The sequence below is a fragment of the Brassica rapa genome, chromosome A05 (genome assembly GCF_000309985.2).
Source record: "Brassica rapa cultivar Chiifu-401-42 chromosome A05, CAAS_Brap_v3.01, whole genome shotgun sequence".
NCBI lineage: Eukaryota > Viridiplantae > Streptophyta > Magnoliopsida > Brassicales > Brassicaceae > Brassica > Brassica rapa.
This window is the reverse complement of record NC_024799.2, coordinates 25,450,382-25,469,021: the sequence shown is the minus strand read 5'-3', so window position 1 is coordinate 25,469,021 and position 18,640 is coordinate 25,450,382. Positions and strand designations below refer to the sequence as shown.

Below are 18,640 nucleotides of genomic sequence, written 5' to 3'. Positions count from 1 at the left end.
AAAAGATCTATGCTGGAACCTTCAGAATTAGGGAATTAAGATAAAGTTACAAAAGTTTCTAACCTTGAATTGAAAATTTCCTACAATACAACAAGATTGAAGGGTTATTCTAATACATCAGTGATTGAAAGTTGTAGAGGCCAATGGATTAGCAGGCGTCTTTGCCTGACCGCCTCTTGCATTAGCCGTTCCGAACCTGGCGTTTGCTGCTTCCGTTACCGTCATAGACTTCTTTACCTTCAAAGCACAACAACATATATAAAAAATTCAATATATAACTTCTTTGTTATCCTACTCAGTTGCAATAATACTGGTTGCTATAACATCATTTGTGCATTAACTTAAGAACTTACAGCGGCAAGTCTATCTTTGTGAATATCTGTGGTCACCTGCAAATCATTATCAAAGAAAAGAACCAAAGGAGTTGTTAGGAAGCTACCTTGAGTAAGTAACAATTCCCTGTTAAAAACTGGACAAATTGATTAAACAACAGATATGTAAATGATTCTTACTGGCTTTCGAAACGTCTTGATCTCGTCGCTGCTAAAACCAGGAGGCCTGATATTCCAGTTTCTTTCTACATTTAGGGAAAGGGAGATATCAAAACGAAATCAAGCATCGTAGCTGGAAACATAAATCTAAAGAAACAGGCACATAATATCAATCATAACTAACCAACATGGAGCAAGATGTCCTTAGCCTCTAGAGTATCTGACTTTCTATGCTTGGCTAAAGAACAGCCAAAAGTTGTGATCTGTATAAGAGGAAACACAACGAGCTGGAGTTAGAGAAATAATCACAATGTTCACATAAAAAGTGTTGGGAGCTACTTACTGACTCCACAAAGTCTTCAGCAATATCAGCAAGGATGCCTTCAACCTCTGGATCCAATTTCTCTGACGGATCAATCTGTGGATAGGCAAGGCATTACTAAACTCAGAGAAAAATATATATATATATTCCAAGTGGACAAGAATCAATCATTGTTGTGATAATCAAGCCGTGGGAGTGAGAATACTAATGTATTCTACGGTCAATATGCAAACTGTATTCCCAAAGTTGAGAATATAAAGAGAGGTCAGTGGGATACCTGCTGAAGTATCTCATGGATGCTTCTTTTCCCCAGAATACGATCATCAGACTCCTCATTCTCTGCTGAAACTGTTTTAGCTTGGTTTCCTGGTTGGGTCACAGGGGGCTGGTTCGGCATTGCTAGAGAAGCAGCTTTCTGATTCACCGACCCTTGGACCCGGGGCGGTTGATGTGAGTAAGGTAAAGGCTGATGCGGAGATCTCAATTGTTGATGTTGCTCTTGAGGCTGAAGCTGATGCTGTTGTTGCTGAGGCTGTGAAGCCGCTGGTGAAGTGGAAGGATGATGCTGAGGAACATGGGATCTTTGTGGCATGGAGGGATTAGTTACTTGCGGTCTATAAGAAGGGGGTGCCAAAGGAGGCTTCCCTTGGGCAGAAGATGATAACCACGGTTGATTTGCTGCACCAGTGGATTGGACACCAGGAGAACCAATAGCTGAAGGTCTCATAAGGCTATGCCCTTGAAAGTTCTGCCGTTAAAAAATATATAAGAAGTTAAGAGTTTGCAAACAACAATATATTTACCCAGAATAACTCAAGGAACCAATTCAATGTATCAACAAGGCGATTATCAATAAAAGTCTGGAACTTTCACAAAGTGAAGTGAGTCAACAGTGCGACATCAATGAATCTCTGATGTATCTATAACACCAATGATGGTCATCCAAAACTCTATTCAGCCATCAGAGATCACATGACTAATCAATCAATCAAGGAAACATGTAAAAAACGATTATTTTCCTATTGAGTCGCTAAGAATCTTCATATCTTAGTGTTTCATATCGAGCTAATAAGGTGATAATCATTCTCAACTCACAATCCAAATTTTCTTCTTCACAATGAGCCCATCACAATCTAAATTTCCAAATATTCAACGCACACATGCACAATCTTATACAAATCTCAAGAGCATTCAAAAACACCTACTTGGGGAACAGGAGACGGACTACTCGGCGAGGAAGCTGGCCTTAGAGAAGACTGAGCCGGCCTCTGCTGGTGCTGAGTCATCCCACTTGGCCGCATTTGAGAACCTGAGCCAATAGTCCCCATCATTCCCATCCCCTGAGTTCCTTGCATCATCCTACCCTGAACACACACACACACACACATCAAAAAGTTTGTATCTTTTAAATCCCTAACAAACATGGCACATGTGAGAGTAAAATCTCACCTGCGGGACACTTGAATTGGAGCTCGCTTCCGACATTCCGACACTTCCACGACCCAATCCGCCGTACTGCTGTCCAAAAGACCCCGGAAAAGCAGACGCCGGAGGCTGAGAAGGAGTCGGAGAAGGGCTCGGGATCGGAGAAGCTGGAACGCCGATCGCCATACCGCCTCGTTGCTGTCCAGCAACAGGCAGGGACGAAGAAGACGAAGAGGCTGGAGCTGAAGAGGAAGATAGCAACGGAGACGACGACGCGGAGGAGGAGAAGTGACCGTATGAGGAATGTGGTTGCCACGGTCTCGAGTACGACGGCGGAGGAGGCCGACTCAGAGACTGGGGGAGGTGTTGCGTCGCCGGAGATGTCACCGGACGTGTGTATTGAGGTGGATTAGGGTTTGGATTGAGCGACGGCGATGGCGGGGCTGGGGAGGAGGTGATAGAGGACGCGGAGGAGGGATTCGGATTGGTGGAAGGAGGTTGCTGAATCTGGGATAAAACCGCCGGTTTTGGAGCTGGCTCCGACGGTTGAGAGGGTGTTTCCGGTGGCTGAGACGCCGTCGAGGTTTGCCGGGGTTGTTCCATGTCGGTTAGTGAATGTGGAGGGAAGGGATATCGAGTTTTATAGATCTATCGAACCGGGAAAAAAAAAGATCTATCGAACCGGAAAGTCCGGTATGGGATTATAGCATTAAACCGCAATTAAGGTAACCGCATCGGGAGTCATTATCACATGCCGTCTTGGGCTTTCAGTCTATAGCCCATAGCCTAATTTGTTTATTATTTCTAGCCCAATTTGTATATTTTTAATTTTTGGCTCACTTTGTATATTTTAATTTCTAGCCCACTTTTATGTGCAGTCTCATTTTTTTTTGTCAAATGTAATCTTCAATTTTCTTTCGTATGACTGACTAGATGTATGGGGGAAAGCAAAGATAAAACCTCAGTTTTACATGACAAGCACAAAACCAAACACTATACATAAATTAAAGTTCCTTGCGATCAAAATAAAAAAAAGTTCTTTGTGATCAAAAATATACCCAAAAAGCATAATAATAGATCTTCATCACACATGACATGCATGCACTTAATTTACAGTTATAACAATACCTATATTATTTTTAATAAACGAGAAGTTATATATAGCATGGTTATGTTATATAAGCTATAATGTTAGCAAATCAAACTTGGTGAAATTCATATGAACATATGGATATGTATTGGATAGTAATCATATCTTACAGCAAAGTTATTCAGATTTCCATCTCTTTCAGGTTCACAAAAATTCTGCCGCCACCACTAAGAGGGGATGCATCAGTGCCCTGCATTATAAGCAAAGGCGAAATTAATGGTTAGTTTAACAATTATTTATTTTATCTTTTGCTTAGAGCATCAACACCCACCATTCATCAAAAACATAATCAAGAGATTTCTACTTTACCCACCCATTGTATAAGCTTTTATCTTTACCTCTCTATCTTCTTAGTTTCCTACACTCATTATCGCTGAGTGTTCCCACATCAACGGTCAAAGATAACACCAAAACCAACATTCAGTGAAAAGGAACTATTTTCTGAGTGAAAAAACAAATTCTACCGACCAAAACAAAAGAGGCAACTAAAAAAATCTAAACCCACTCAGGTCAACCGAATTGGGTGAAAGAATTTTAAGTGGTCAGGGATTTACATCAGATTAATTTTATTTCTAAATGCAATATGGCTCACTTTGTACAAATATCTTATGTTTGATTATCTGTATTCATATTTTGGGAGAAAAAAATACAAAATTTGAAACATGCTTCACTGGTGGAACCTATTCGAATCCACTTATCGTTGTAAGCACTTTAAGCTTAGTTGGTGAAATGGGCCACACTAACCCCAAAAATATCAACTTTGCATAAGCTTACATAATCAAGATGGAAGAAATAGGTTTATCCCCTATATTAATGTGTGTATGTGAGATCGTGATGGATACAGAAAGTTTGGGTGTCCTGTCCTATTGGGAAAGTGGCAAAATATCAAGTGGTAACGAGTTTTCGGTTTTGTTGTTATATATTAGGTCAAATAACTGCCTTAACGGTCCATTTTCTCTATGCCAAACTAATAAATGACGTCGAAATTATTTTACATATACCTGAAAAATTCATTGAGACATCACAAGAAATCAAATTTGGTCGAGAAAATAAAATCTAAATATATTCCAAATTACAGTATATGAGACTAATTTGTGTTCCGTTTAGTTTTCTTTTTGAAGGCCCATGGCTACCCACGTTATCAAACAAAATTTTGGTTGTGTTTTACTTGTGAATTTTGTGCGTTGGGTTTCACTTATTGTAGATTCTAATTAAATGGTATGGGAATCAACATGTTCGTAAGCATAAATTTGAAGTTGCATGCGGTTTTCTGCTTCATTAAGTTTAATCGTCAGCTTTGAGGAACAATTCAAAAACTAACAAAATCATAAGATGTAAGTAAATGGCAAACAAATGAGGATACTGTTATGAAAATCTCCTGGCTGAATATTCTATAAGATAATGCTTTCTTACTAACCATTTTAACAATAATGATATCATGAAATGAGTGAAAAAATGTATAGTGAGATGAGGTATTGTGCAATGTAAGAATGATTACAGGATCCAAGTTGTGGTTCATATTTTGAAAGTGACATCCACTCATCAAGTCATTTCGACTTCTTTTGTGGTCCGGTCCTCCTAGTGGCTCCACTTCAAAGTATAGGCAAGCCTCTTCTAGCATCCTATTATTTTTGTAACTATTAGATTGTAAATGGTTGTAACAGTTGAAACAAGTGCGGTTAGATGTTTTCTAAAGTAGAAATATTGCCGGTGTAATGAAATCTCACAGAAAATACTTTACAATAATATACCATTGTACCAACTCCAATACAAAGTTAATGCCATTTTTGACTAATACTCTTTACTTTTATTAGCTAAATCGATCAAAACAAAGTTATAGGGATACAGTTTTTTCAACTATGGATGATTGTTTAAATCAACATATTTAAGTACAATTTTTTTCTATTTAACTCTACACGTTGACGCAAAAAATTAAAGCCAGATAAAATCAGAACAACTTGAATATTCAAAAATCATTTTAATGGTGACAAAATAAACCAGCTGCGAATAGTGTATACATATTATATGCCCTCCATCCTTATTGTTTATAAACCGACATGAAATGAATCATTAACAGATCTTACTTAATATACATGACACAGGCTCAAATCTTCAAGAGATCACAATATACTACTGCAAGTTATTTGTACGATTAGTGTGTTTCCAAAAACACAAACAATAATGATTTAAAAAATTAAACACATTTTTTTTTTAAGAATTAAAATTAGGATAGCACCTCCCGACCAGCGCACCACGACATAAAAGTGTATAATTTTTTTTTAAATGAGAAAAATATCAATCAGGGCCCCACCTAAGATAATGGCATTCCTCGTAATATTCCCGAAATATAAGGGCATTTACGTAACCTCAAACTCTATAAATATACAAAGACACATCTCCAAAACTGGACATACAAAAAAATCTCCAAAGACATTATTGACACAGAAGATTATCACAAACTAAAGTAAGGAACAAAAATCCAAACAAGTTTTTTAAAAAAGATGGGGAATTGTATAGTAATGGAGAAGAAAGTGATAAAGATAATGAGAAATGATGGAGAAGTAGTTGAATACAGAGGACCCATGAAGGTTCATGACATCCTCACCCAATTCTCTGGTCACTACTCTCTCTTTGATTCTCTGTCAAACCATTGTCATCTTCATCCACAAGCCAAGCTTCTCTGTGGTCGTCTCTACTATCTCATGCCGAAGCAGACGACCACAGTAAAGCACAAGAAAACGAAGAAAGTCAGGTTTGCAGATCCAGAGGTTGAAAAAGAAGGAGATACTAAGGAGAAGAGTCCTAGTGTCGTGAGAGTGAAGATGGTCGTGAGTAAGAAAGAGCTAGAGAAGCTGCTTCAAGGAGGTTCAGTTCATGAAGTCGTCTATAGGAGTCTTGATAAGCAACATCTGTGTCATGATGATGCTGCTGCTACTGAAGAGTGTCTTAGAGGGTGGAGACCTTTGTTAGATAGCATTCCAGAATCTGATTAGCTTATAGCATGTCCATATCTTACACATATACGTGACACATACATAGATATATACATAGATAACAGAGAGGAAAGAAAGTATGTAAGTCCCGGGTTCCAACGGTGTTACATAAAAGAAAGTTTCAAAGTTTGTAATAAAACCCCAGAAAATGTGAATAAATGTTATGTTGAATTTTCCAAAAGGTAACTAAAAGTGTGAGTGCTTGTTTGGGTTAAATTCAAAGCCTATAACTCTATAATAAGCATATCTAGTGGCCTATAAGTAAAGTAAAAGATCCATAATGGTTTACTACACTCACATTCAACTATTCAAGTAAACGCGTTTTGTCTTTTAAGTAACACAACATTATTTAAAAAGTGTATACAAGTGCCTGTGTGTGTGTATATACGTCTGTATGTACCAGTGAAGGTGCTAATACTCTTTGCTTTCCACTTCGAGGGAGACCTCGTTGCGGCGGGTGAACGGGAGAGTGAATGGTGGATTGTACTGCAGGGAATGAGAGTGTAAGTAGAGATTATAAGAAATAAGATTGAATTTAGCTATGATTGTTTGATGAACCTGTGCAACTTCAACTGAAACTCCATCTCTCACTCGAAACTTCTTGTCATTCCGAAGAGCTCGCCTTAGTTCTTGCTCCCGTTTCTCAGTCTCTTCATCGGTCACGTATCCTGAAATAAAGTTTATTTAGATCATTGATATCAAGAAAATTTTGACTATGTTAATTCTTCAAAAAGGCACCAAAGGTATTTTATATTTTACCTGAGAAGGCGAGAACAGCAACGATCTTCCGTGGCACCTCCTGAATCTTGACCGAAGGATCTTTTGGCAGTGGCAAATCTGAACCATACTTTGATGGCATGACGAAAGACATCTGCCACTGGGTTTGATCTTTCGCCTGAAGCAAAGAGTATATACATCGAAAAAAATAAGATACTAATTGACTATGAACAAGTAAAAGGTGACAAACTAATAAGTTGTTATCGCCATGATCTAGCACTTAAATAGATCATAAAGAATGTGCTGCTCTCTATAGTCAGTAAAAAAAATGAATAAACCAAGACACTCAAAGCTACTCCAACTATGCTTCTATCTACTATGTCGGAAGAACTTTCAAAAAAGAGAGACACTCCATGATCCACTGATGAGATATGTACCTTCCTAGTTATAACTGGAGTGGTCATCTCCATCTTTTCGCCAACGGATTGGACTTTACGAGTAACAACAGGAGTCGTCATCTCCATTTTCTCATTCACCGTGTTCTGTCGAAAACAACATTCAAATCGAAAAAGAGACGCATAAAAAAAATGCAAAAAGGAAGTGCTGGTGATTGATACACTACCTTACCAAAGAGGTACTCAGCTAAGACATTGAAAGACCTGGAAGCACCGTAGAAGTCGAATCCATTCCCCCCTGGCATTGTAGTCTCCGCCACATAATAAGGCTGTTTCCAAAAAAAAAAAACTCAAACTTTAAAACAGAGACCATGTTTTTAAAAACAGAGAATGTGAGTGAGTGAGTGAAAGAACAACAACAACCTCGACTTCTCTGATCTCGTATCTATCAGTCCTGCTTAGAACTCTGAAGTTCATCGTCTCCAGATCCGGAACTACATAAAAACTCGAGCTTTTACCAAAAGTTTAGATAAAGATCACAAATCAAGAACAGAGAAGCTACAAAACTAACCAGACATGAGCGCTTCTTCCAGATTCGAGCTTTTGAATCTCTTCGGAAACGCATACTTCGCCGTCTCCACAGCCAAATCAGCCAAAACTAAAACAAACACAAAGAGTTTCACTGTGAATTTCAGTTACATAGCAGTTGAGAATCAGTGAAAAGACGGAACATTTACGGCGTTGAGAGACGGAGGAGGCCTGGGAGGCGAGAGCGAGAACGAGAGAAACCCTAGCTTCGGTTGCGGACAAATCCCGACTCTGCCGCTTAGCAGCGGTTCTGACGCCGGAGCAAAGAACAGAGCATCTCCTCTGTTTAGGGCTCGGATACGATCGGAGATCGATGGAGAGTTTGTTATGGGGAGACGAAGAGAGGAGAGAAAGGGATGATGCAATGGAGCTGATCATTCTTCTTCTTCGCAAATCGAATTTCGATCACTATTTTTTTTTTCTTTCCCGGAAACTTTATTTTGTAAAAGAAAATTTATTTTGTTGAAAATATTAACAACCGCTCGATTTTTTTTCTTCTATTAGTAACCGTTTTTTCCGGTCCACATACTGTACCGGTCGAACCAGAGTCACTAACCGAGTTAAAATACGTTCCGGCAAAGAAGCTCTTCATTAGTTCATTATCATCGAGGAAGCTCAAAAGCTCGGAGGTACCACCCTTCTTGAATCTTCCATCCTAAAATACATTTCTTTGAACTGCTAATTAAGCAAGACTTTGTTTTTCTGAAGTTAGTTTACAGTTGTCATACTTGTTTCAGGCAGCTATACGTCTCAAAATGATTAGAACCGGACTGATAGACTGACAATAAGGTAATATATATAAGCACATTGTTGTTAGTGTGTTATTTTGACCTGCATTCATCTTTTAAAATAATGCTTAGATTAGTGGTCTCAATGTGTGCGTCGAAGTGGTGAAAAACAAACTGACGCCAGGAAAGAAGAGATGTGAATTGGGGATTGGCTTTGGACGTGGCTTCTATATGGACCGTGAGGTTTTGGCATTTGCTTGTGAGCATGGCGTTATCGTAAAGGAAGGAAATGGTTATTTGACTGAAGGTGAGGTGGTTGATGGAAAAGACGGAGCTGATAAGTATCTGGTGGAGAATAAAGAGGTTCTTGATACCGTCATCACTACACTCAAGAAGCAGCTATTCTAGATGTGCCAGGGAGAGAGATAGGGAATTATTTGGAGTTCTCCAACAACCAGTTGAGTTGAGCTTTTCTATCAGCCGAAACTTTGCAGCGTCCCGTTAAAGCAAAAGTGGAAGGAGCATAAATAGTTATGTAAGTTAACTAGGAGAGAAAGTATGCCAAAGCCTAGTTGCAGCGTCCCACTCAACCAGAGCCTAGTTGTTAGATGATGTTCTAAGGCATTGTTCTTGCAAAACATTCTCTTTCATGTGCCTGCAAGAACAGTTTTTTTTATGAAGCAATTCTTTTCTTCTTTCTTAGAACCAATCTTTTAGTGACTTAGCTTTTCTACTTAGCCACTGAGATGAGGTGTGGAGTTCAATTATGTAGTGGTGATTGCAATAGTCTTTTTGAATTTCTACATCCCTATATAGCAACAATTCAGCAATGTCACTTACCACAACTTTTGAGTAAGACTAATCACTAGTTAAGTTAACTTCACTGTGGACAGTTCCATCTTCCATCCTAATCCAAGACTTAATCCGAAAAGGCACTTCTGTAATCTCAAGAATCCTTGATCCTCTTGGCCAATTTCCATATCCACCATAACCAGTGTGCCTTGCAAAGCAAAGCCACAGCTTGTCTTTGTACGGACAGCACCAGTCTAGTCCATGGTTGTGTCCTACAAACACAGCCTTACATAAAGAGAGATCAATCTTCGTATCATATCTACATGTTTTTACTATATCTTTGTTTAATTAGTAGTTACCTTAACAGAAGATCTCTTCTCAAGAACTCTCATCATACCATTTTCAGCTTCTTGAGCATCTACTCTCTCTTTGTTGATTGATCCGACGCAAGGTCTCGTTATCCATAGCCGTGGAGCTACTTTCTTGTATGCTTTACTTGGTATGTGCCAAAATATCAACTCCGGGATACTGCACAAAATGTACATATTTGATTTTCTATGCTCTAATATAAAGTTTTAATGTTTTTGAGTGGTACCTTAGATCAGGATTAAGAGTATTTGACTTGGTTTTAAACCACTCCACTTGAGCATTAGATATAACCTCAGGGTACGAGCCACCACCCGAGTCAAGAAAGTACATCAACGCAACCGCTGGTTTCGAATCATCAGATGATTCCACAGGAATTACATAGTTAGACACGCTTGGCCACAGCTCCTTAGGACCAATGGTTGAATATGAGAGTGCATTGGCTGCTTTAAGCTCTTCTTGAATCAGCTCCACTCGTGTTGTTCCTCTAAAACCGCATCCATCATCAGAGGACCAGGAGGAGGAGTTTGATACTGAGGGACAGATAATGGGAGGGATACCAGAGGAAGAGAACCAGTCCAAAGGCCAAACAAAAGAGGCGTCGTCATGGTTACCAAAGAGACTGGTCCATGGAATGTTTCTGTCTCTTGTAGGTGAGATTGCTTTGTCCCAAAACAAGCTTGCGTTTTGGATTGCTATGTTGTTAGCCGTTACTACATCTCCCAAGTACACCACAAAATCTGTTTTATTACTCCAAAATAAAACGGCTATGTTAGTTATATATATATTCTAATTAATTATACTTTTGACAAGAGAATATAATGAGAGTTTTAAAGATTTAACCTGGAGTTTCAGCGTCAAGAACTTTAGACATGACGTTGACAGAGTTTGCATCTTGACGTGGACCCCAATCAGTCCACGAGTCTTCACCGAAGTGGAGGTCTGCGAAGATTGCGATCTTGAACCGTGATCCTTCTCGGACTCGAAGACTACTCCTTGCCGTGGTCGTTGACGGTATGCTTAGCTCCCAACCTACGGCTGAGATTAATGTAAGAGATAGAACTGTGAAGATCAGAAGTGACGACGATCTTTTCATCATTATTCAAGACGATCGAACAGAACAAAGTTTGTGTGCCTTTTGATCTTTCTTTCATCAAGATAAGGTGCGAGTTGCGACAAACAATTTCCTTTTTTTATGTAACCAAGTTAGTATGGACATCTCGGTTTATCAGCCGGTTCCGTTTGAGTTTTGTTAAGACAGGAACTGATTAATACAGTTCAATATATGTCTTCTTAAAATGGTGGATTTGTTTTTGGTGATATATCAAAAATTTACTACTCACATTTTTGTTCATAACAATTCATGTTTGTTCAAACTTAATCATATTGCAATCAAAATTTGAACATATTTATAAAAATATTTTGTCCAAATAGAATTATATATGAATAGTATTTAATATTAAAAACTAAATTCTGATCCACCCTTTCAAAGAGCCGGTATATTTTTTGTTTTAATTTTTTGAGAAGTTTAATTTTTATATTTCTGTTATTTTTATAATCATATTTGTGTTTAATATTAATTTAATTTAATATATATTTTGTGTTTATTCCAAAAATTTGCAACATATTATATTTTTTTATTAGTTACCTAACATAATTAGTCAATAATTTTCGCACAAAAAAAATCACTCGGAATCGACTTGAAAATCAAAATCTCATACTCTATTAGACCTGACCTATATTACTCGAATGGTTCTTAAAGTGTTATATTCAAAAACTAATATTAAATTCAACATGCACTGAAAACTGAACAAAATTTTTGAAAATGTTTTTAAAAAATCCACTGTAAGGTCCGGGTAAGTGATATGTTGGTTTTTATTTGTTGGTCTCGGGCGAGTGGTTGAGAGCCATGGATCGTTTCATACAAATATAGATGATCATATTTCCATCCTTTTAATTAGTCATTTGCAAACCAGAGATCTAGCAGAGATAATACTTCTCGAGCCATATGACGAGAATATGAGCGGATCGGTTCCAGGGATGAGGCATTCCTGTGATACCGTCCTTTGAAAACTCGAAAAAATAATGTATTTGACTTTTCTATCAGACGCCATAACTGTTTTCCAAGCATAGCTGTATTAAAATCAGTAAGGTCTTGAAACCCATGCCTCCTTCATCTTTGGGTATGCATAATTTTTTCTATGATTTCCAGTGTATGCCTTTTGTGCTTCCACCTGGACTCCACCAGAATTGTGCTACTGCACTCGTCAATTTCTTTACAGTTATCTTTGGTAATAGATAAGAAGACATCATATGATTTTGTAATGCCGCAACCACTGACTTAATGATAACCTCCTTTCCTCCTTTAGTAAAAAACTTAAACCTCCAACCATTAATCATGTTATTCAAGCGATCTTGTACAAAACTAAACACTTGTATTTTGGATCCTCCTAGACTTTATGGCAGTCCCATGTAAGATCCTATCCCTCCTATATTTTGTATCCCCAAGATATTCCTCAATTCATGTCTACTAGTTTCTTCAATTTTGTGTCCGAATCGAATTAAAGATTTTTGAAAATTTATTAGTTGAACCGATACAGTCTCGTATTCCTTTAATATCATGAGAATGGTTTGACACTCTTCTTTTTGTACCTTGCAAAAAGCAGTTGAGATATCGATGGACAAGCTCTCGCCAGTGTCATTCCCGAAAATTGTTTTCCTCTCTCAGTCTTTTTGATGTTTATAATCAAAGCCTCGGTGCACATAATGAATAAATAAGGAAATAAAAGATCATCTTGACGTAAGTCTCTATGTGGAATGATGAGACCTCGTGGTTAACCATTTAATAATACCCGATATTGAATAGATGATATGCACTCCATCATTAATTTGATCCAATGAGGATCAAACCCCATTTGTGTTTCCGATATGAGAGCAGATAGACAAGTTTTCAATCTCTGATATAAGACTCAAAATAATTTTGTATCCTACTTTACATATGCTTATTGACCTAAGTTATGTCATCCTTGTAGATTTCTCCATCTTTGGAATCATGCAAATATTAATAATGTTTAACCTTGAATCCATGTCTCCTAATACCAAAATATTATTCACCATCTCTATCAAATCTTTCTTAATAATATGTCAGGAGTCAGTGCCGGTCCAGCTACATAGCATGCCTAAAGCAAAGAAAAAATAATTGCCCCATAAATACGTGAACCAGGTTCAAACTCAGGTTCATAGATATATATGTAAACACATTTTGCCACTGTACTAGAGATATTTTTGACAATATTCGGCGCCCCTATATCTATCGTATAATTTGGTGCCTAAAGTCTTTGCTTGTTGGACTTTAGGTCAAGGCCGGACCTGTCAGGAGTATTGGAAGAAAAAAACAGTCATTATGTCTGGTCCTAGAACATTTTCTAGATGCATCATAAACAATGTTTATCGTATCCGTTGCTATAAATAGATTCATCAGAATGGTAATTGAACATTTATCAATAGGTCGTATTTCTATTTGACATATTGATAAATCCATGAGAATTGATTCAATAATATTATGTCAAAAATCCATTGTCGATTTAATTAATTTTAACGTTGATAAAGAACAAAAAGGTAACGTACAGTTGTGATCCCTATGCCTTCCGTGAGAATAGTGGGGACTTTTCGGGGGCTCGGATCAAGGACTTGGTTCACCCAACTACCGCACACAGCCACCGACAGATCAACTTTTTTGTTTCACCTTATTGGCTCGGATCAGGGAATTGTCGGTGGTGCTGTGGTTCACCCACAACTCCCGCACGCAGCTTAAGGGAAACAGAGAGTCTTGTTGGTAACTTACGTCTCACGTAGAGATCCAACTGTACTAATTAGCTTTAGAGCCTCCACTAGGATGATAAGCTTACGTTACCAAGCTCGGCGATAAATATATTATTTTCTTCACTATATATGTAACTTTATTGTCTTTGCCTCTTTCGATGTGGGATCAGGAGAAATAAAATTGTAAATATTTTTAGAAATTTAATAGGTCTAAATCTCATAATTGAAATTGATTACGTAATATATTTAAATAAAGTCTCAATATTTTCCTTCCCGACTCTTCAATTATTTTATTTTAAAACATGTGAATATTAGTCGACGATGATCTTTCTCCCTCAAGTAATTGATCACATTGACTAATTACGAGAAACCTCCCCACATATGTAATCAGAATGATCTTCTGCAACGGAACAGCTAAGCTCTGCGCTCATAACTACAACCAGAAATAATGACTAATCGCCAAAGAGAATTGTGGTCTGAAAGGAGAAAGATACGTAAAATCAATGTTGGAGATTGTCGCTGCATGCAGCGAAAGGTTTTATATCAGGTACATAACTTGCACCAGACCCCGTCTATTATAAGGTATGTATGTGTTGCGTACTTGCGTCATAAGAAAAAAATGGTCAACTGACGCCATTGTAACCACTAACCACATGCACTCACTGGCTATGCATGCAAACACAATGAGATCACGGGATGGCCTAAGAGTAAACCAACTTTGGAATCCCAAAAATTTATAGCCATGTGTCGTTTTTGATGAAATTCGTTTCCAATAAAATTTAGAAACAAACCACAAAAATACAAAGTAATTTTTTAACTTAAATGGGGAAAATAAACTTTGGAGTCACGAGAAAGAGATAGGGCTTAAAGCAGCAACGATACACCTGTGATACGTTTCGTTTTCGTTTGTTATCACAATTTCATGGACTATATACATTTAGCTTAGCTTGCAAGAGAAACCATCTACTTGAGCTTCAATACAATAATTCCGGTTCTCTAAAAATGGCAGCCAAACTTAACCTCATTGTTTTCTCCATTGTTATGTTACACCACCTTATATCTGTCCAAATGCATGTAAGTAATGTTCACAAACGCTCTTTCTATTTTATGATCTACGTAAATATATACTTTTCTTGATTCTTCACTTTCATCCAACTTTATTTGATCCGTCCTGAATTTTCACAGCCCATACACGCTAAGTCTCCTTCTCCACAACCACATCCACCACAGTCTCAACCCCATCACAATAGCTCTCAAGTGAGTTTCTCATCAAATAATGACTTTCATGAACTCCACAAAACCCTTTCTGACATGCATTGAATCTTGTTGTTAATTTTGACAGAACGGTACTACTGAAGGCAGTCTCAAGCTCCAAGGTATACACCAATAAGCAATCTAATTTATCTGTGGTGAATGCAAAATTTAATTCCATGTTACAACTACACTACAGAGTGTGGGCCACGGTGTGGACATAGATGCTCGAATACACAATACAAGAAGCCATGTTTGTTCTTCTGCAACAAATGTTGTACCAAGTGCTTGTGTGTGCCTCCAGGTACGTATGGCAACAAGCAAGTCTGTCCTTGCTACAACAACTGGAAAACTAAGCTTGGTGGACCAAAATGCCCTTGATTTCTCCTCTTAGTTTGTTAATAATCTATCTACCATAATGTTCTATATATGTGTTGGACTATTTGGCCTAATCACATCAATATATCCACTTCAAAATTTACAGCTTCTTAAAAACTTACTAGCTGTGAATTAATTACTAATTGAGACTTATTCTGGTTAACTTACTTCATTTTATTGTTCTTGAAGAAGCAGAGAGCTATTTCTTAAAAATACCATTGAACAAACAAACAAAATTCCGTCGACACACGACAAACTTCAAACTACAATTAAGAATGTCCCTAAACTTTTGTCTGCTTTTCCAAACCTGTCAAGATCGACATTGAAGTTTAGTCTTTTTTGTTTGTTAGGTTAGGTAGATAATCTTTGTTCTTATCTTATCTTTACCGATATTTACTCTAACAAAAACCCCAATCTCGAATATTTATTTTTTCCATTCATTTATCAACTTGTAGAAAGTTACATTTATCCTATTTATAGCTGCATAATTTATTTCCAGTATCCAATTTAAAATTCCCAGCAAGCTTTTAAATTACGGTTTTGAAACTTTCTTGGTTTCGAAATAAAGACTTAAAAAAAAAACATTTTCGTTTTAACAACTTTTTTTTGTCAAGTATAAACAAAAATATTTACATGATAATAGCTCAAGTGTTCAACAGTTTATCTTTTGAACGTATATAGTAAAGAGCTGAACAGTTTCATCACAAAAAAAACTCTAAACACTCGCCTTTTTACTAGACTTTTCAGTTATAATGCAAGTACAGTTACATTAAATAAAATAAAAAAATTTAAAAAGAAATGAACTGTGAAACACGATAAAAAAGATCATCACTAGGAAACTTCCAGGAAACTCCCAATGGGTAACTCAACACACTTCACTCTCCCATTTAACCTCGCCACTGTCTCTCCTTTCTTCTCCACTTTAAAAAAACTTTCTCCATCAAAAACAAATCTTTTATTTCCCGCAATGAAATTCGCAAAACTGAATCCAAAACGTTTGTTCAGATCCAAAGACCGTTCAACGGTCTCTAAATCCACCGCTTCCTCTTTCTCCTCCGGCGCCGCCGACGAGTGTAATAATCACTCCTCCGCCGTCACCGGAGGCTCCGTCACTCCCACCAGCATCCTCCCGGAGGTCTCAGCCGTTCATTCTCCCTACTCGTACGTCGAGATCCTCCAGGCGTTCAAGCTGATCGACAGAGACAACGACGGAGCCGTCTCGAGGCACGACCTCGAGTCGCTCCTCACGCGCCTCGGTCCCGATCCTCTGACGGAGGAGGAGATCGACGTCATGCTCAAGGAGGTGGACTGCGACGGAGACGGTACGGTGCGCCTGGAAGAGCTCGCCAGCCGCTGCGTCGATGATGATCAGTCTCGCGGTGGCTCGGACGAGCTGAAGGAGACGTTCGAGTTCTTCGACGCGGATCGCGACGGTAAGATCTCGGCGGAGGAGCTTCTTCGAGTTTTCTCGGCTATTGGAGACGAGCGGTGCACGTTAGAGGAGTGCGAGCGTATGATAGCGGCCGTTGACGATGACGGTAACGGATTCGTGTGCTTCACTGAGTTCTCGAGAATGATGGATCTCCAGCGATGATCTCTCTTAATTAGTTTTTTTTTTCTTTTTGTTAAATGAAGCTCTTTTTGCCCTAATATGAGGGTTATGAGTATCGTTTGTTAAGTTTGCCTGAGATTCGAAGAGCCGAATAAAACATTAGTGAGAGTCACTAAACTGATTTTTCCACTTGTTAACCGAATAAACGTTACTCATTTCATTTCAAAATCATAATCTAACTCAGCATTGAAAATAATAGAATCTGAAATAAAATTATGGGAGAATCTAGTTTAAAACTGTATAGATCTAAACCATTTCTTTTAAGATGCACTTGCAGAGTTTGCAGCATTTTAGATTACTGTCGCATTTAGAAACAAGTGTTTTTAGTTAGTCAGTCCGTCCATTTTATACCATTAATAGAGAGCATAGACCATGTGACTAGGCGCACTGGAAGTATTTAATAACTTTTTATATACTCCACTAAATTGGAAAGGGAAAACAGCGGTTTATTAATCTGTCAGATTCTGAAAGGCATGTTCTTTGATTGCTGCTTTTATCATAAGATTCGTTTTCTTGTATTATTCTTCTCTGCTGCCAATTTCTTGCTAAATTACTATAGTTATTTTATTAGTACATGTAAAAAAGAAGAACATGTCAATGTGCTGCTACTTTTCTCTATATGTCGACATTTTGAAAACCATCATGTTGAGGTTGGACCATGTCTGGTGTAACACAGTAAAAGCTAATCTTAGTCATTATTATAAAAATACATTATAGATCATGCATGGAGATTCATAAAAAAAATTTCTTTGTTAATAAAATAAAGATAACATGATATATTGCATGAATATATGAAGAAGGTCAAGAGTTGGGAGGTTGATGGAGGCCTTTTTAGCCAATACAGCTACAATATCAGCTGAAACAAGTTGGCATTTTCCATGTGTCATTGCATCTTGGGATTCCAATCTCCACACAATCTTAGAGTATGATTAATGGGCGATTTTGAAATTCTTAGCGGAATATAAGAAACCGTCTCTTAACTTTTAACTAAAAAAACTAAGAATATAAAATGTAAAACAACACTAAAGATCACAGACTTCAGTATATAGAACATTTACCGAAAAATTTAATATTTTCGTAGGAGTTAACACATAGATTTTGAAAAAAATTCAAAAATATGAAAATACTGTTTTAATGCATAGTTGCATCCTTCACTAACATATGATGAAGGCAAAGAGGTTTGGAACTTTTGGTGTCTCCGTTTCTCTAGAAAATAGCGCTTCTATAGTGGTTAGTCCACAATTTAGGGACTACTATGAAGTTTTACTAAATTAATTGACAAAAATATTAAAACGATGTGCATGTACCATGAAAGAGAGTTTAATATACATTAATACAAATGTAAAATATGTTTAGAAATTTTAAAACAACACTAAAGGTCATATGCATTTACCAAAAAAATTCAATATTTTCGTAGGGGTTAACACAAAGATTTTGAAAAAAATTTCAAAAATATGAAAATACTGTTTTAATGCATAGTTGCATCCTTCACTAACGTATGATGAAGGTCAAAAATGTTTGGAACTTTTGTTGTCTCCGTTTCTCTAGAAAAAACGATTTTATAGTGGTTAATCCACCAATTTAGGGAGTATTATGAAGTTTTACTAAAT

At 37.5% G+C, this 18,640-nt stretch overlaps 6 protein-coding genes across 7 annotated transcripts; 3 read left to right on the top strand and 3 right to left on the bottom strand.

Annotated features, from left to right (window-relative positions):
- Window positions 1–4: 4 nt before the first annotated feature.
- On the bottom strand, window positions 5–4,109 carry LOC103870492 (transcription initiation factor TFIID subunit 12). Its single transcript, XM_009148627.3, has 8 exons — window positions 2,263–4,109; window positions 2,019–2,177; window positions 1,091–1,561; window positions 835–909; window positions 676–754; window positions 513–577; window positions 354–389; window positions 5–237 (listed from the first exon to the last, which is right to left on the bottom strand). The coding sequence occupies exons 1-8, from the start codon at window positions 2,839–2,841 to the stop codon at window positions 118–120; spliced, it is 1,584 nt and encodes a 527-aa protein (XP_009146875.1). The 5' UTR covers window positions 2,842–4,109; the 3' UTR covers window positions 5–117.
- Window positions 4,110–4,271: 162 nt separating this feature from the next.
- Window positions 4,272–6,556, top strand: LOC103870489. The gene has a single exon (XM_033292020.1). It carries the CDS (start codon window positions 5,890–5,892, stop codon window positions 6,379–6,381), a length of 492 nt encoding a protein of 163 aa, XP_033147911.1. The 5' UTR covers window positions 4,272–5,889; the 3' UTR covers window positions 6,382–6,556.
- An 87-nt stretch (window positions 6,557–6,643) lies between these two features.
- LOC103870490 (heme-binding-like protein At3g10130, chloroplastic) lies at window positions 6,644–8,531 on the bottom strand. The gene is made up of 8 exons (XM_009148624.3): window positions 8,231–8,531; window positions 8,065–8,151; window positions 7,917–7,987; window positions 7,721–7,822; window positions 7,536–7,640; window positions 7,141–7,276; window positions 6,940–7,049; window positions 6,644–6,867 (listed from the first exon to the last, which is right to left on the bottom strand). The coding sequence occupies exons 1-8, from the start codon at window positions 8,457–8,459 to the stop codon at window positions 6,793–6,795; spliced, it is 915 nt and encodes a 304-aa protein (XP_009146872.1). The 5' UTR covers window positions 8,460–8,531; the 3' UTR covers window positions 6,644–6,792.
- A 1,025-nt stretch (window positions 8,532–9,556) lies between these two features.
- On the bottom strand, window positions 9,557–11,250 carry LOC103870488 (probable inactive purple acid phosphatase 16). 2 transcript variants are annotated; one of them, XM_009148621.3, is made up of 4 exons: window positions 10,811–11,250; window positions 10,197–10,707; window positions 9,961–10,129; window positions 9,557–9,873 (listed from the first exon to the last, which is right to left on the bottom strand). In XM_009148621.3, exons 1-4 carry the CDS (start codon window positions 11,064–11,066, stop codon window positions 9,856–9,858), a joined length of 954 nt encoding a protein of 317 aa, XP_009146869.1. In that variant the 5' UTR covers window positions 11,067–11,250; the 3' UTR covers window positions 9,557–9,855. The 2 variants fall into 2 exon arrangements, with proteins under 2 accessions (XP_009146869.1, XP_009146867.1); XM_009148619.2 differs by having other exon boundaries at window positions 9,557–9,886; window positions 10,811–11,237.
- A 3,032-nt stretch (window positions 11,251–14,282) lies between these two features.
- On the top strand, window positions 14,283–17,142 carry LOC103870487 (gibberellin-regulated protein 13). The gene is made up of 4 exons (XM_009148618.3): window positions 14,283–14,863; window positions 14,975–15,046; window positions 15,132–15,165; window positions 15,240–17,142. The coding sequence occupies exons 1-4, from the start codon at window positions 14,792–14,794 to the stop codon at window positions 15,419–15,421; spliced, it is 360 nt and encodes a 119-aa protein (XP_009146866.1). The 5' UTR covers window positions 14,283–14,791; the 3' UTR covers window positions 15,422–17,142.
- On the top strand, window positions 16,025–17,159 carry LOC103870486 (probable calcium-binding protein CML36). The gene has a single exon (XM_009148616.3). It carries the CDS (start codon window positions 16,275–16,277, stop codon window positions 17,010–17,012), a length of 738 nt encoding a protein of 245 aa, XP_009146864.1. The 5' UTR covers window positions 16,025–16,274; the 3' UTR covers window positions 17,013–17,159.
- The last annotated feature ends 1,481 nt before the right edge of the window (window positions 17,160–18,640 follow it).

Excerpts from the sequence above, each read along its gene's own strand:
- LOC103870492 (XM_009148627.3), bottom strand. The coding sequence starts at position 2,841 with ATGGAACAACCCCGGCAAACCTCGACGGCGTCTCAGCCACCGGAAACA. Across the intron at positions 755-834 it reads CTGAAGACTTTGTGGAGTCA|ATCACAACTTTTGGCTGTTC; the intron begins GTAAGTAGCTCC and ends CCTCTTATACAG. Across the intron at positions 238-353 it reads ACAAAGATAGACTTGCCGCT|GTAAAGAAGTCTATGACGGT; the intron begins GTAAGTTCTTAA and ends TGTGCTTTGAAG.
- LOC103870489 (XM_033292020.1), top strand. The coding sequence starts at position 5,890 with ATGGGGAATTGTATAGTAATGGAGAAGAAAGTGATAAAGATAATGAGA.
- LOC103870490 (XM_009148624.3), bottom strand. The coding sequence starts at position 8,459 with ATGATCAGCTCCATTGCATCATCCCTTTCTCTCCTCTCTTCGTCTCCC. Across the intron at positions 8,152-8,230 it reads CTCCTCCGTCTCTCAACGCC|TTTTGGCTGATTTGGCTGTG; the intron begins GTAAATGTTCCG and ends TGTTTGTTTTAG. Across the intron at positions 7,277-7,535 it reads CTCCAGTTATAACTAGGAAG|GCGAAAGATCAAACCCAGTG; the intron begins GTACATATCTCA and ends TCTTTGCTTCAG.
- LOC103870488 (XM_009148619.2), bottom strand. The coding sequence starts at position 11,066 with ATGATGAAAAGATCGTCGTCACTTCTGATCTTCACAGTTCTATCTCTT. Across the intron at positions 10,130-10,196 it reads ACTCTTAATCCTGATCTAAG|TATCCCGGAGTTGATATTTT; the intron begins GTACCACTCAAA and ends CATTTTGTGCAG. Across the intron at positions 9,887-9,960 it reads AGAAGAGATCTTCTGTTAAG|GCTGTGTTTGTAGGACACAA; the intron begins GTAACTACTAAT and ends TCTTTATGTAAG.
- LOC103870487 (XM_009148618.3), top strand. The coding sequence starts at position 14,792 with ATGGCAGCCAAACTTAACCTCATTGTTTTCTCCATTGTTATGTTACAC. Across the intron at positions 15,047-15,131 it reads CCCATCACAATAGCTCTCAA|AACGGTACTACTGAAGGCAG; the intron begins GTGAGTTTCTCA and ends TAATTTTGACAG. Across the intron at positions 15,166-15,239 it reads AGGCAGTCTCAAGCTCCAAG|AGTGTGGGCCACGGTGTGGA; the intron begins GTATACACCAAT and ends ACTACACTACAG.
- LOC103870486 (XM_009148616.3), top strand. The coding sequence starts at position 16,275 with ATGGGTAACTCAACACACTTCACTCTCCCATTTAACCTCGCCACTGTC.